The sequence below is a fragment of the Acomys russatus genome, chromosome 9, assembly GCF_903995435.1.
Source record: "Acomys russatus chromosome 9, mAcoRus1.1, whole genome shotgun sequence".
Classification (NCBI taxonomy): Eukaryota; Metazoa; Chordata; class Mammalia; order Rodentia; family Muridae; genus Acomys; species Acomys russatus.
Window position 1 is genome coordinate 48,917,158 of NC_067145.1, and position 16,577 is coordinate 48,933,734.

At 42.5% G+C, this 16,577-nt stretch overlaps 1 protein-coding gene across 1 annotated transcript in view; it reads right to left on the reverse strand.

The window, feature by feature from the left end:
* The window catches only part of Mrc1 (mannose receptor C-type 1), a 103,318-nt gene that overhangs the window by 53,222 nt on the left and 33,519 nt on the right, over window positions 1-16,577 (reverse strand). Inside the window, 4 exon segments of the mRNA XM_051151288.1 lie at window positions 8,133-8,297; window positions 11,353-11,526; window positions 15,267-15,520; window positions 15,522-15,666. Coding sequence (XP_051007245.1) covers window positions 8,133-8,297; window positions 11,353-11,526; window positions 15,267-15,520; window positions 15,522-15,666 — 738 coding nt within the window.

The window sequence follows — 16,577 nt, forward strand, 5'->3', positions numbered from 1 at the left end:
CTCTCTTGGGGATGCAAGCACCTCTTATGTGGACATGACTATGTTAACTCATGAAATAATGGCTTCCTTCCTTCCTTTGCGAGTAAAAATAAGATTTACTTTATTAAAAACAGCAAAGCTTCTCTATGACAGAAAATATTTACTAAACACTTTGACCTGCACTGTCATAACTCATTACCTCAAGTTTAAATTTCATAGCTTATCTTGAGAATTGTAGGATATGTTTTAAATCAATTTTGCTACTTTATAAATGGTGATTAAACTGAAAATTTTAGCATTTCTGCCAACACAAGCAATGTTGTATTTAGGCAGATAATAAATAATAGTAACAGTGGTTTAGACTTCTGAAGCCCAATATGGAAATAAAATTAAAATGCTGCACAGACCTGCTAACTTATTTCAACTTCTTACTGTTTGTATCTTTAACAAATATCTAAAGTAGGAATTTTCTAATCTTTATTGGGAAACAATTTATAAACATATGCCTTGATTTATTTTAAAAAAAAACACTGAAATCTGTATACATGTTAGAAGACAAACTTGCCAGTCTATGCTGCCTGATCAATCTGAGGAACATTTTCCTAAGTGAAACTCCTGTGAGAGTGACCAACTAAGCATTAAAGTATTTAGAAGCCAGTATTTGCCTTGTTGTTTCCAAGGCAAAAAGAAAAAAAACAACACAAGGGAGAGAAAGAATGGAAGACCCAGAGAACCGGGAGAGATGCTGTAGAGGGAAGGATGTTGTACAGGCAAGCCCTTGCCCTGACAGTCTCACCGCCGCAGTGACCATCCGCACAAGATCAAGCTCCTCCCATATACCATCATAGATAGGGGAGGGGACTGTGTGGCCACACTCCTCTTGGAGGGACAATTGGCAATTAACAGCTGCTGGGGGGGGCATCATTTTCTTGAGGGGTGTAGCCACTGGTAAGTTACCTTTGTCCCAGGAAATAACTTTCCACCCAAGGTCAGCCAAGAAACGCCAATTAAAACTCAATACACCACACACAAAAGGAGACTTGGAGGTAGGGAGGGGGCCTTGCTGAAAAGAATCACTCCAGCACTGGTGAGAGGCAGGAATGTAATGTGTGAAAATGACTGAAACTGATTGCACAATTGTCTGAAACTCTCCACAGATAATCTTTAATCATCTGTAACACGGAAACAGAGTTTAAAATAAAATGACGAAGCTAAACTTCGAACCTGAGACCATATGACAACAGTGCTCAGGTTCCACCATTGTTTGGATTCAGCGAAAGTCACTCGGAAGAAGATCAAAGCCACTAAAATTGCTTCTAGTTTTCCATTAGCGTACACATGTGCACATTGGTGTCTTATACTAACAATCTGGATGCGGGGCACCATGACAACGTCAAGGATCAGACATCGCATCCACCTGCCCCAATTCCAAGTACAGTATGCTTCCTGGGGAATCATGCCTGCATCCTGCCCTCAGTTTGTTCTCCCCTAACAAAGGCAAAGCCAAGACAGGAGCATCTGAGGGCACTGACAAAGCTGATATTATTCAGCTGTGTTATTAAACTGTCCCCAGTACTGGAGGCACGTGCTGAAAGTGAATTGACTATGACTTCTTAAAAATTAATTGATTTTTCTCTGTGACAGTATCTTGCTATGTTGCCCCAGCTTACCCAGAACTGACTACAAAGACCAGGCTGGTCTCAAAGTCACCGAGATCTGCCTGCCTCTACTTGCCAAGCACTGGGTGGAAAGATGTTTGCCACCATGCCCAGCTCTTATTATGACTTTTTAACATGAACTAATAATATGAGAAAAATAAAAAGAACTTAAACTGATATGTAAATTTCAATGACACTTAATTCAAGTTCACTTATTTTTAATGTGAACAGGTATTTTGCTTGCATGATATCTGTGCACATATGTGCCTGGTGTCCAAGGCAATCAGAAGATCATTGGATCCCTTAGAACTGGAGATTTGGTTATGAACTACTATGTGGTTGTGGGTATTGAGCCTCTGTTCTCTGGAAATAGGCCAGAGCTCTTATACTGCTGAGCCATTTCCAGACCTCATTTATTCTTATCATGCATTCTAGGAGAAAAACGTTGAAGAGCTAGCACAGCTCTCTCAGAATCATTATATTTGGGGAAGCCTCTAGTCCAGTCCCTTAACGGAACAGCTAGGACAATGAGAGATCGACAGGTTAAACACCTTAGTAGTTGTGCATACTAGAATCAGAACCCTAGGTTCGGTTAAGTATTTTCAATGCATTTAATCCCCCTTTAAACATAAATATCCAGGGGCTGGAGAGGTGGCATGGTGACTAATAGCACTGATTGCTCTTGCAGAGGGCTATGGTTCAGTTCTCAGCATCCACCCAGTAGTTCACAGCCATCCCAACTTCAGTGCCCGGGGAGCTGATGTCCTCTTCTGGTTTCCATAGGCCCGGGACATATATGTGGTACACATACGTCCATGCAGGCAAAATACTCATGCACATAAAGTAAAATTAACAAATCTGAAAGCCAAAGATGTCATCAAGAGGGGAAGTCTTAAACCTTAGTTATAAATATCAAATATTCTTCATTTGTATTATGTCAAATTTATAATTATTTGTGTCACTGATAACTCATTTTACTTTATTTTTATATATTATTGAATCCATTTTGAGTAATATATCACCCCTTTAGGATGAAGAGATGAACAAAAATTGTTGCCTCATCCTAAATACAAGAGAAAACATGTCTCTAGACTATTCGAAGAAATGTTCCAGAATCAATATTGAATTCATATTATCCTATATATTAAGACAATTACTGTGAATCTTTGATTTTTCACAAATTCTAATATAAATAAAGTTGTATTAACTTGAATAACAATAACTCATATTTCCAGGGAGATATACTAGAGAAAATGTTCTTTTAAAATACCACTTCAAGTTGAACATGGTGACGCATGTCTATCACCTTAGCACTCAGGATGCTGAGCCAACAAGAATCAAGAGTAAGAGACTGAGCCAGGCATAGTGGCACAAACTTTCAATCCTATTACTCAGGAGGCAGAGGCAGGTAGATCTCTGTGAGTTCAAGGCCAGCCTGTTCTACAAACTAAGTTCAAGGGCAGCCAGAATTCAACAAAATCCTGTCTCCAAAAACATAAAAATAAAAAAATAAAAAGGGGAAAGGGCTTAAGATGAAACCCTGTCTCCAAAGTGGAAAAATTAGTAGCATTTTAAAATGTTAAATATAGCTATTACAAGAAGTAAGTGCTCTGGCACTTTAATAATATTAGCCACTCCTCCTCTGGGCAGTGAAGCTGGCCCTGGTGGTGAAGGCGCAAGTGAGCCACCTCTGAGAATATGACAACAGGAGAGCTGGCCCAGCCCCTCCGAGGCTACAGCATTTGGGAGTAGGCCACAGGCCTTGACTGGGCAACACAGTGGAATTGGCTCTGGAGGTGTGGATGTGGGGAAACCAAAACCAGCTCTGAAGGCATGAGAATGGAAGAGTTGGCCCTGCTTCCTGCAGATGGTGGTATTGGGTGGCCTAGTGTGAGTGGTGCTAGAGAGTTCATCCCTGGTAGTAGAGAAAAGGGAGAGCCTGCACACTGTCCAGCTCTGCTACCTCCCACAGACCCAGGGCTCTGAGTTGGCCCATCTCAAATATATATCATCACTGAAAGTTTGGGGGGTGTGAAGGGGCCAGTCCTGTTGTAACGAAGCTTCAGAATCTCTATGACACAGGGTAGCAATGGGATAACCAGGGGAGTCCCGGTGAGGACACAATATTGGTAGTGTCACAGAAGCCAGGGAATCTCAGGCAAGACTGATGACTCATTGCAATGAACATTTGCAAGTGAAGATGTGTGGACAGAGGGATGTGCTGTGAGATACACTGTGACATACTACAGCTCCCATGATGACATTTTTTATGCTTTATTTTTGTTGTTGTTTGTCTGGGGGTGGTCAAAGGGTGAAGGGTGCCTATGAGGGACTGAGAGATGAATGAGACTGGAGTGCATGATGTGAAACTCACGATGTGTCAATAAAAAGTTTAAACTAGGTATATTAGCAACTAAGAAGGTAAGAGCTAATTGTGGCAGGAGACGCCTATAATCCCAGCACTCTAGGCTGAAACAGGAAGAATGCTATGTGTTTGAGACCAGCTTGACCTATATAGTAAGTACCAGGCCAGCCAGGACTGCATAGCAAAATTCTGCCTCAAAAATAAACAAACAACAGCATGACATTTTTCCAAAACTATAAAAAACCCACTGATTGGTGAAGAATTAAAGTATGCTTTGAATCAGGTTTGAGTTAAATTACCAGGCCTGGCATGATGAGAAATGACAGCAGCTGTTTAAGAAAGCCATGCTCTGGCAGACACTGAATCCTGTACCCCTCAGCTCCATGGCACTTCTAAGCTTATCTTGAGAACTAAATTGACATATTTAGGCAAGATAGTAATGTGCCCAATGAGTCCACATGATGGCTATCATTCCCACAACTGTAAGCAGCTACATGTTGGATTTAGATTAATAATAGTGTGATTTGGGAACAAAATTCATGTCTTGTACTAAGTGTGTCACTTAAAAGTCTGGTATCTGTGACCTTCCATCCTCAGCACAAAAAAAAAAAAAGTCACTGAAAGCAGATGTGCACCGCTCACTCTCATGCATATGTGCAATTCTATAAAGGATCAGACCAAGAACTTTTATTTTTAGCTACACAAAATATCAATTATCAATCCCACATGAATTTTTGGTATATGCATCATGTAATAAATATGATGGTGCCTACTTTTAAGTCTACATTTAAACATAGTTATAATAAAGTCTGCCCATTATTATTACACTGGCAGTCTGATTTTTCTTTCCACATGTATATTCCATTTATTTTCAGGCCATACTAAAGGAAACTGGTTTATGCACACACACACACACACACACACACACACACACACCACACACCGGGATAACAAGCCGAATTTCACTTCCTCCATCGCCTTTGAGTTCTGTAAATGATCATTCAAATTACACATAGTTATGATTCAGGTTCAGGAACTGAGGATTAAATGGAGCACCCTGGCATTTCTGGGGAGAGGCTGGAGTGAAGAAGACAGAATGGCAGTGGGCTATGTGCAAGTACACATCTGGATGGAAGCATGGCACCCTTGGGAGAGTATGAGGCCAGATTACAGGTCAGGAAGACATTTACTGGCACAAGGATATTTTGGTGAGCAACTTAAGGCTCTCCCTGGAGCTTTGGGCATGCCAGATTCCTGTTACTTTATAAGTGAGACTGGGCGGGGTCATATGGAAGACAGAGATGAACACGAATTCAGCCTTTTATACAAACTTGAAACATGAATCGACCTGCCTCAGTTTTAGCCCACTGATCTCTTATCTCCTCTATAAAGTGGAATAGCAGTTTGGCTTACAAGGTTAATACGGGCTTAAGAGGTAAATTCCACAGGGCCCGTATCCAATAGAGGACAACAAATCTGTGTTTCTTTATGGCAGTCTCTCTATGAAGTCCACACTGGCCTCAAACGTGGGATCATCCCACCTTGGCCTCTGAGGGTGGGGACAACAGGTGCCAACTACCACACCCATCTTAACAAAAGTCTTTAATTTCAGACTCAACACTATGGAGTATACACTTTTTAAAAATTCCTGTTTATTTCCCAGACTCCTTTTATAAAATATGTTTTCTATCTATTCTGGGTTGTTTTCCATTTTGAGTGCATATTTCTCAAAACAGAGTATTATCACCAACATCCATCAGCCAAACCCGTATTTCCTAGATTCCCCTTCAGTATAAGCCAATGCATATCTAATACTCCGAATATCTTCCCTCTTGAAAAAGGAATGTCTTTCCTCTGTTTACGGTTTATTTATGTTTCCTGTCAGATAACCTTTCCATGTGGCATGATATTTTTGACTTACAGAAAGGCAGGAAGTGCCCTGGCTCTCCCTAGAAAAACCACTCCTATTCAGATTCTACTGGAAACCTGCTGACTACGTTCTGGAAGTTGAATGAGGTTCAAAGAAACATGTGAGATGAACTCAGCCCTGAATCTCCCCAGGCCTGCCCACTGCCCTGATGGGCACATTTACAGCACCTGCTAATCATGGCCGTGCATCTGACTACATGGAAACCAGAGACCAGGACACAGGGTCGAGCTGGATAGAGCTGCTGTCCACTCCTACACATCACCAGGGATGTAGTCAAAACACAGATCCCCAGGCTAGATACTCATCAAGACTGGATAGAGCTGTTCCTCTACCCCTACAGAGTGATGTGATCGCTAACTTCACTTTTAACAACTGTAGCAATGCAGCTGGCAAGATGGCTCTGTAGCAAAGGTACTTGCCACCAAGCTTAAGAACCTGAGCTTGAATGAGGCAGAGAGCAATATGACACACCCATATGACCCACGAGGAACCAAAGAACTTTGTTGAGAGGCAAAATGCATAGAGTGGGAGTTGTAGGTGGAAAGATGGCTCCTTGGAACCAGGTAAAGGTGTCTCATGATCGAAAACTAGAAGCCACTGAGCTTGTAAACACAACAGTCCAGGTCCAAGATCTATTACATATCAGCAATGTCAGGTGAGCTGGAGGAAGCAAGCTCTGACAGGGACAATGTAGAGATACTATCTGCTTCCCCATCCATGTTTGCTTAGTTTTATATCTGAGGCAGGTATCCTGTAGCTCAGACTGATCCACAGCTGGCTATGTGGTTGAGGATGACCTTGAACATCTTGCCTTCCTGACTCAACTTCCTTCATGCTGGAAATACAGGTGTGCACCGCTGCAGGGGCTGGAAAGAAAAGTAGCCCCCAGAGGTCTATTTATTTGAGCACGTGGTCTCCAGTCCATGCCACTGTTCGGGAAGGTTGTGGAACCTTTAGAGGGTTGGGCATTGCTAAAGGAAGTATGCCATTGGGGGTGGTCTTTGTGGTCTTATAGACCAGCCTCACTTCCTGTGCTCTCTTTCTTGGCTTCTCTGGTGTAGCTCAGATGGGAGCTCCGTGTTTCCTGCCTGCTAAGTCAGCCTCATGCTCCTGCCATCATGCCTTCCACGTAGTGATGGACTCTATCCTCGGGACTATAAGCCAAAAGGAATCCTTTCTTCCCTAGGTCACTTTTGGCCAGGGTATTTTTATCACCATGGCATAACAACAACTGATGTAACTCCCAGGCCCATCTTATTATTTTGTTGTTGTTATTGTTGTTGTTGTTGTTTTAGAGAGAACAATTAAGTTGGATGAGTAGGGAGGGGGGAGAGAGTTCTTGAGGTCACTCTGAGTCCCTGTAGCATGCCAGGCAAGCTTTCTAGCAACTAAACTGTCTCTCCAGCCCTCAGGAACAAGTATTAGGGATGATAGATAGATAGATAGATAGATAGATAGATAGATAGATAGATAGACAGACAGACAGACAGACTTTTCTCAATCAAATACTAATTCCACAATTTTATAATAGATTTTTAAGACAAACAATACATTATAGGAACTTGAAAATATAATAGATCTGGGAGTTGGAGAGGCACGAGGCAAAAGAGGCTTAGTTTTTCCCAGGAATTATTGACTTGTCTCTGCTACCAATAGCTCATTTCATTTTAACGTCTTAACCCTCTGATGCTAACAAAAAACTTTTGCTTCAGGTTAGACATGTATACCTCTGCTGGATCCCAAAAGCACACCACTCATTGACAGTAGCTTCCTCAGAACCCTTTTGTTTGTTTGTTTGCTTGTTTTGTTTTGTTTTTCGAGAAAGGCTTTTCTGTAGCCTTGGCTGTTTTAGACTCACTTTGTAGACCAGGCTGACCTCAAACTCACAGCGATCCACCTGCCTCTGCCTCCCAAGTACTGGGATTAAAGGCGCGCGCCACCACCACCTGACCTCAGAACCCTTCTTAACATAGACTCTAAAGACAGTCATAACTGACAGGACAAAATCCACTCAAGAAGTAACAGTTATTTGTCATCTCTGGTACTGTTTTCTGAACACAGACTTCTTCTGTGATCTGTACCATCTGCCTGAGGACAACCCTTTTTGTGGCATTAATAATTCTTCATATCTGCTTTTGGGTTACACGACATGGAAATCAAGCAATCTGACTTTACTTACAATGTTGAGTTCTGTTATTACCTGTCAGGTATGTTTGCTCATGAATCTCCGTGACACTCAAGAGCATGGCCCTCTGCTGTTTGCAGCTTTCCCTTGCCTGATGCCAGGTTAAGGCAGACTTGGAGTTTATCTGGTACAGAATGCCAGTCAGTGGATCTTTATTCCATAACCTCTCGCTGCCCTCAACTGAGAAAGAAGACAATGAGTTAGTGGTGTGTACATGGGAAATGCTTCCAGTGAATAATGCATTTTAGAAACCATCCCGTTCCCATGATGGCATCATCTGCTGTCACCCTTTTACTTATTTTTTTTAAAGCCATCTGTACTTCCCCATGCCTGAGATGAAGAGTATATTTCTCATAGCCAACCATAGCTAGAGTGTTTCAGGTGCCTAAAGCAAGAAAGAGGCATTTCTCCCTGGCTCACTGCTGGGACATCTGGATCAGATGACATCAGACATGAGGCAGACACAAGGAAGAACACTCAGGACACAAGTGCAAGCTTCTGGATCAATGAGTGAAGTAGGAAAGGAAGAGGACATAAGTGCACGGTTTGTCATGGACCACGGTCTGTGGTCTAGAATGCTCTTCTAGGATATAAGGGTACAGGAGGGAAGTCCACAGACACCTGAACCCACCATGCTGGCAGCAAAGTGACTTTTCAGAAATTCATTTTCCCGACACCAAGATACACTTAATTAGGTCTGACTCTGACAAATTTAATGTTTGTGTAAATGAGACTTTCCAGTGGGACTTACTTGGGTTTTATTTGATGACAAACATTTTAAAGACTATTTTATAATTATGGGGTTTTCTTAGAATAAGTTAGAATTTGTAGCTGTCAACTAAAGGAAGATGTTTTCTTATTGGGGAAGAGTCAGGTGGATTTAATGACCCCAAAATAAAACGAGATAACTCATTTAAAGAAAGTTTCTCTTAGATTTTAGACCAAAGGGTTAAAGCACATCTCTCGATGGACATACAAGTTGGCTGACTACACAGCTCCCCAGAGTTCAGCTTCCCACAGAAAACCAATGAGGCTGACGCTGAATGCCAAAGCTGCAAGCTACGGACAACTGGGAGAATGGGGTCTCTTCCTGTTCCTGTTCTCTTGATATGTGAAAAATGAGTGTCTAAATAGAAGGGAAACACTACAGTAAACAGCCCAAAGGACAATGGAAGCATGTGTTTGGTGTCACCGGATCAGTAACTGATACCTCTTCATCTGCATCAAACCTACTGGGCTTAAAGCTAGTATAGAATAATAATATAAACTAAAATTCTGCTTTGAATGGACCACAAAGCCAAATTAAAATTTTATGCAGATGGAAATAAAACAACTTTTCTATAGGTATTTGACTTTTATATGTTTTATATCAGGAAAAATATATTTTGGCTACACAGGATACACAGAATTAACAAGACTGAACAGTATTATGCTGGACACACTGGGTATTCCGTTCCAGCACATATGCAAGCACATCAAAGCCTTCTCTGTGTTACTGGTGGCCCATTTGTTCTCCACCCTTTATCCATCGCACATCCCTGAAAAAAATGCTCTATTGATATCACTTGAGTGGAGGAGGCTATAATTGGTTGGACCCATGGAGCATACACCCCTAAGAAAAACTGTGACTTAGAAAATATCACTCTTACCGGAAAGACAATTTTTCAACAGTTGAAAATTTAAATGTCCTTTAAAAACAAAAAAAGAAAACAACAACAAAAACCCCTTCGCTTTCTCTTTCAAAACATTAGAGAAAATCAAAGTTCTAAATATTGATATGAGAAGCAAATAAATCTGCTTTCATCTAGAATTACAGCATTATGGGCTTGAAGCCCGTGAGCTTCAAATGCTGTTATAAACACATCTATTTCAGTCAAGGCCAGAGCGTGGTATCATTTTGGACTTGAAGGCACTGAGCATGAACTCAAGTGTAATTTTAACAAGATGATTAGGAATTACAAACCCAAATGTTCAAGTAGAGGAAGCGCTCAGACACCTCGCTAGTCTGACAATAAGAAAATTTGCTAAGTTTTACTGACTTAGAATATTGGCACAGTAAGAATTCTGATGTGGGGGCTTGCGGTCGCAAAACGATTAGTAGAAAGCAATGGTATTGCATCTCAGGTAATTCCATAGCAGTTCTGGACTACATATGAGTCTCCTCTCTGGCCCAGGTTCCTTTATGGAGGAGCAGAAAGTCTGTCCTGGGTACCGTGAAGAAACATGCTGTGATAATCCAGCAGTGGGTGCGAGAGAGGCTAGCAAGAAGTAACTTAGGGAGGGCACTTGACTGCAAGAAGGATGTTCAGAGAGGCAGGAGGAAAGCAAAGACCTCAACCTCTTCCACAGCTGCCCTGCCCCCAGCCCCACCTAAGACCTGCCACACATTTTCCTACAGATTCTTAACCATGAACAGAAGAACCCCAAGAACTCAACTTCTGGTACTTGATGTGGTCTTGCTAGTTCCAGTAACACTGGACTTCCATTTTCAGAGGACTTTGAAGCGTATTACCCACTTCCCTTGATTTCCAGCTCTATCAAATCCCACCCCACTTGAGCTTCAGAAGCCTCTGTCAGTATCACAGTGGGAGCTCCAGCACACAGTGACTCAAAACAAGAAAGCCCTCGCCATCTCCCACCAAACACATCTGTTGGTGCCGCTTAAATTCCCATTTTAACCTATGTGCTTTATAAAGCTAAAGCATTTGGGGTTTGGGAGAATAGGGTGCCTACCTCCAGCACTGAATATATATAATGCTATATACAGCAAAGTCTCAGCAAATAATTGATAGGGCCAGGGCATGTAGCTCAATAGTACAGTGTTTTCCTACCATGTATGTGCAAGGTTGGGTTTGATTCCTTGTAGAAAAAAAGATGGGGAAGGAGAAAGACAGAGAAAGAAAGAAGGGAAAATAAGTCAAGAAACCAAGAAGAGCAGGTAAAGGGTAAACATAAAGAGCTTATTTCATGCAAGGAATAATGGAGCAATGGAAATGCTGCCTGATCTTCCTCTCAACACCTAAATACAAACAACTGTCTTTTGCCACAATAGTTCATTTTCTCCATGGCAAAATGGGAGCTATGGCCTCTGTACAGGGGTACGGGGGGGGGGGAATGCTCTGGAATAATTGTAAGTGTGAAAACATTAAAGGAACATGTTCTACATAAAGTCGAGGTCCTGCCATCATGTTGTCATGGTAACTGTTCCAGGCACATCCTTAATCTGGTTACTTACAATGCAATGGACAAAATCCAAACAACTTGTCCTTGTCGTAGTCAGGGGTGGTTCCACACCACAGCCATCCGTCTGACCGCCCAGCACTGGTGCAGTCCGCATACCACTTGTTTTCAAACTTGAAGGGAAATGCGCAGATGGCTCCATTTGCATTGCCCAGTAAGGAGTACATAGCTGGAGGGACACAGGGATTGCGTTTAGAATGTGAGTGACACACGTCTGTATGCAGACTTGGCAAAGCATAGGAAGGAGTTGGTACCACCCTTCTAATCTGTGGACCTTTCCCGGTCTGCCTCCATGAAGTCTTTGGCTGGGCAACCTATTGTTGCACATGCTTAGGAACTTTATTAGCACCACCCCTTTCCCTGCATCTTTTGGATTGGTCCATCCTCCTTCCATGGAGGAAACCATGGCAACAGGCTCTTGCAGCACCAGCTTTAGCTTCTGCCTTTCCTCCCAGCAGACCAGATGCTATCCTTCCTCTTTGGGTAGAATCATAGTCTCAGTAATTATTTAGGTGGAAAACAGCCTTAAAGCTATGAAGTTTGCTGCAAGTTAGGATCAGAGTTTGGGTCCTTTGGACCCACAAAAAATGGGGAGGTGAAAGCAGATCCTCAGAGCAACCTGGTTCAAGTGAGAGACTGACTCAATGCGTAAGGTGGACAGTGATGGCAGCAAACACTAGACATCAACCTCTGACTCATGAATACTACACAGGATTTGTTGAGTCTAGTTAACCAGTTTGCACTGGGGATCTGCTTCCACACTTACTTTCTCAACAGTGATGGGGGATGGCAGAGGAACAGCATAATTCTCTAATCCATATCCTAAGAAGAAACTACTCAAACCCTTAGACACACTTTACAGTCAATACTTTTCTTTTTTAATTTATGAAAATTTATTTATTTTTGAGACACTGCCACATTTAGCCTACAGTGACCTCAAGTTTAATCCTCTTGTCCCAGTTTCTGGCATGCTGAAATTGCAGGCATGGCTCACCCTGCCCAACTAATTTTTGTTTGTTTTGTTTGTTGTTTTGTTTTTGTTTTTTTGAGGCAGGGTTTCCCTGTGGAGCCCTGGCTGTCCTAGACTCGCTTTGTAGACCAGGCTGTCCTCAAACTCACAGAGCTCCACCTGCCTCTGCCTCCCTCAGTGCTGGGATCACAGATATGTGGCACTGCAACTGGCTCCAGATATCTCTTTAAAGTATCCAAGACTACAATTCAGAGACTGCAGTCAGCCAGTTTTCCAATGAAATGGTGTGTCTTCAGCTCTAACCTATACTGCACTGAAGGTCACTCTGGGGCTGGAGAGATGGCTCAACAGTTAAGAGCAAGGAGTATTCTTGCAGAGAACTCAAGAATTTGTGTCAGATTGTTCATGACAACCTTTAACAGTCCTTAAGATCAGATGCCTTTTTCAAAACAAATACTGCACTGACACCCACCCCCTCTTACCACCTCTCCATATATACACATATGTGAAATTTATTTATTTTTTTCATTAAAGTCATTTGGAAGGGTTAGGCCCCTATGAGGGATTATTTTAAATATTGAAAGATCATCAAAGTGCTGGCAAAATGTAACTGGTAGACGATCTTCAAAACTGTCACTCAATTCTTCATAAAAATAATCCAAAGACTCCTGAGTCCTCCTTACGTACTAATTAAGAGTGTGAGGAGGAGTAAAGCCTGCAATCTACACATTTAAACAAGCTTACCATGTGTTTCTAAACACATTAAAATGTGACCATTGCTACTCTACGCACTCTGCACACCTCTCTGAAAGCAAATGGCAGAAAAGAAAGGTCTAGATTTAAAATAAAATATGGCAAGCCCAGTGGTACAGGCCTGTAATCGCACCTACTCGGGAGACTGAGGCAAGAAGACTTCAAGTTTAATGGTTACCTGAGCTGCAGAGTGAGTTCAAAGCCAGCCTGGGCAACATAGTGAGATCCAGCCTCAAAATAAAAAGTTAAAAAAAAATGGACTGAGACTATAGCTCAGCAGGAGAGCACATGCCCAGAATGTTTACAGCCTTGGATTTAATGCCCAGTATGATGGAGGTGGGGGGGGAGGGGGCGGATGTAAATCAATAAGTCCAACAAGAGGACTTCTAATACTATTGCCCAAACTGAATTCCTCAACTTGACAACTGTCCCCTTTTTAGAATTTGACACAGTCAAGTTTGATGACCTTGTCCTCCTGCCCTTTGGGTTTTCTATCGAGTTCCCCCTGGAAGGTGGCATTGCTTGGGTGGCCACTCTTGGAATTTCTAAGTTTATTGTGGGGAGTGTAGAGGTAAACTTTTTGGATGCCCACTGAGATTAGCAAGTGAAGAGTCAGAGGCTCCTAAGACTCCTCAAAATGTCCGGATCCACTGCACACAGTGTTGATTAACTAGAGACTCCTAGCACACTAGTGAAGTATCAAAATGGATCCAATGCTAGGGCGCTGACTGCTTCCCCTTCTTTACAGAAGTCTCCTGAGGTGACCTTGCTCCTCCTCCTACACACACACTCTCTCTCTCTCTCTCTCTCTCTCTCTCTCTCTCTCTCTCTCTCTCTCTCCTCCTCTCTCCTCTCCTCTCTCTCTCTCTCTCTCTCCTCTCTCTCTCTCTCTCTCCTCTCCTCTCTCTCTCTCTCTCTCCTCTCTCTCTCTCTCCCTCAGAGCTACACTAACCTGATTGATTGCTATTGGTGCTTGAGGCCAGCATGGGATGGTCTGATTGGCCCTTCAATCTTTCAAAGGCCTTTATATTGAACAAAAAAGTTAGATCTGCACCTTTGAGTCTTTTCTCCAGAGTCTGAGTCCACAGATTCTGCATGGACTCCGTAGCCGTTCACCCCGTTCCCCCCAGTGCCTGACCCCCACAGTTTATATCATGCTCAGTAAATACCTGGAAATAACTCTTCTCTGAACTGCACTCTCACCTACTTCAACATCTACTCTTCTCTTTAGAGAGGAAGACAGGACGCAGTCTACTGACCTCCTACACAGAGCTGCCCCACCCTCCACCCACCCCGCCCATTCGAGGTCTCGCTGTGATAGGCTAGGCTCAACTAGTCTCTGCAGCAGCTCCAGCAACAAAGTAACTTTGGGATAGGTTTCCCCTGTCCCCAAAGGCCTGTTCCTGCGCTGACCTTGAAGTTGTTCTAGAAAACGCCTCATATAGCCAAGTATACAACTTGAGATGGGATCGCAGCATCTGACTCAAGAGAACAGATTTTGTTTAAAGCCTTCAGGTTCTTTTGAATTGACCCGTTTTGCTGTCTGATTCCAAGGGAACGAAATTTGGCCAAGACAAGGGAAAGCTAAACACTGATTTTTTCCCCTTCCTGAGCTCAGGGAACCAACTTCAAATGAAGCAGTTTCCCTCCCTGTTCATGCTGCCCTCTCTAAAACAGGGTACTAAATATGATTGCTACCTTGTGAGGCAGTGGGAATAATCCAGGAGGGTTATCATCTCTAAATATCCCAGAGAGACAGAATAAACCAGAAACACTCAGAGTTTCATTTCCAGTGATTTGAAGTAAAGATGGTCTTGGGACCATTTCTTATCCTTATCCTAGACTGGCTGGTGTTAATGAGACAATTTCATAATGTCAGATAGGAGACTGCCAGTCAAAGGTCACAGTGAAATGTTTCTGAAATCTATAACTTATTATTTAAAAAATTAAGTAATATAAATACACTCAAAGGTAATGTTTATCTATCAACTACCAATAACTAATGGTTATTGGGGACATTTTCTCACACCTAGTCACTGTCACATCAGTCTAGAACACAGAATAATTCAAAACCTCAAAGTGATGACTTACTGTTTCTTATACAGACCATATGAGGATATGTTTATTTGTTTCAGTGTCAGACAAGGAGATAGCTGATAAGAAGAGGAAAGGACCTCTGTTCTTACCTTCATAGCCCCTCGAGCACAGGTCATCTGTGGTTCCGTAGACCTTCCATCTGCTCCACAAACCAGAACCTTTGTACAGCTTAATGTTCTTTTCTTGTCTGTTGCCATAATTGAAATATAAATCTGTGTCCTTGAGTCCAAAGAGTGTGTCATTTTTGCACTCCCACTTCTGAAGCTTGTTTTTTGGGTCACAGGCATACAGAATGATAGAGTCCCATTCCTTTCCGAATGGCACTCCCAAGCACAATTTGAAAGACACTCATAAGCTGCGATTCTGATATCCAGCGGAATTTCTGGGATTCAGCTTCTGGGTTGCAACTTGCTGTCTGAACCGAGGTGGCACTTATAGCATCAACACAGCGCTTGTGATCTTCATTGTAGATTAAAAAGTGCCTCGTATCTGTTTGGGAAACAGAAAACATGCTTAAGTGTGTTCACATAATGAAGGCGGTATTTTAGGATAAAAGTTCTCAGACTTCCATTTTCATAAAGAGTTATGATTCCAGGAAAAGTGGTGGAGGCAGCTGTGTCGCGGAGGGCTCATTTCTCTCCTGAAAGCTGGAAGAGCTGGGAGAAGGGACCAGGTAGAAGATGTTAATAAGTATGGATACCTTTGGTTCATCTTACATAGCTGACCTGTGGTCAAATGGGGCTTCTTTGGGTGAAGAAAAAAAGCTCAGGAAAAAAGAATTTAGTAAGCATAAGTTCCATTCTATGTGAATTCATGTCAAGGTGTTTCTTTTTCTGTTTGCTTTTAAAGAATATACAAGGAAAGCAATGATCACATTTTGGCAGAAATATACACTAACCACTTTGTGTGATGTCGTCCTAAACTTCTTCTGTCTACTTTGTATGGTTCTTTCCAATTGAGTTGGTAGGGTTATAGGTTTTGGATAAGTGAATAAATGACGGCTATCTTAATCAACAATTCTGGGTTGAGGAAGGGGCAGGAAGAGGGAGGGGGAGGGGAAGATGAGAGAGGGAGGAAGCGAGAACACCCGCAATCAGAAGAGTCCTATTTCCAGAGCATTTTCAAAAGAGCACCTCCATTCCTCCTTGGTCCAGCTCCCCAGTGCAGTTGGTACACCTACACTCCGAAGTGAAGTCTAGGCCCTGACTTAAATCCTGAAAAGAATCATGGCCTCAAACGGTCACTGTCCTGACGCATTTGTTTATCTCTCCCCCTCTCCATTATGCCCCTGCTGGAAAAGACTCTTGGACTCCTCTCTCCCAGGCCCCTGATTGCTGACACTCTTTTCTGGGGAACTTTATGTTACCCACTTAAACTCCTTTGGTTTCCTGGAACCAGAA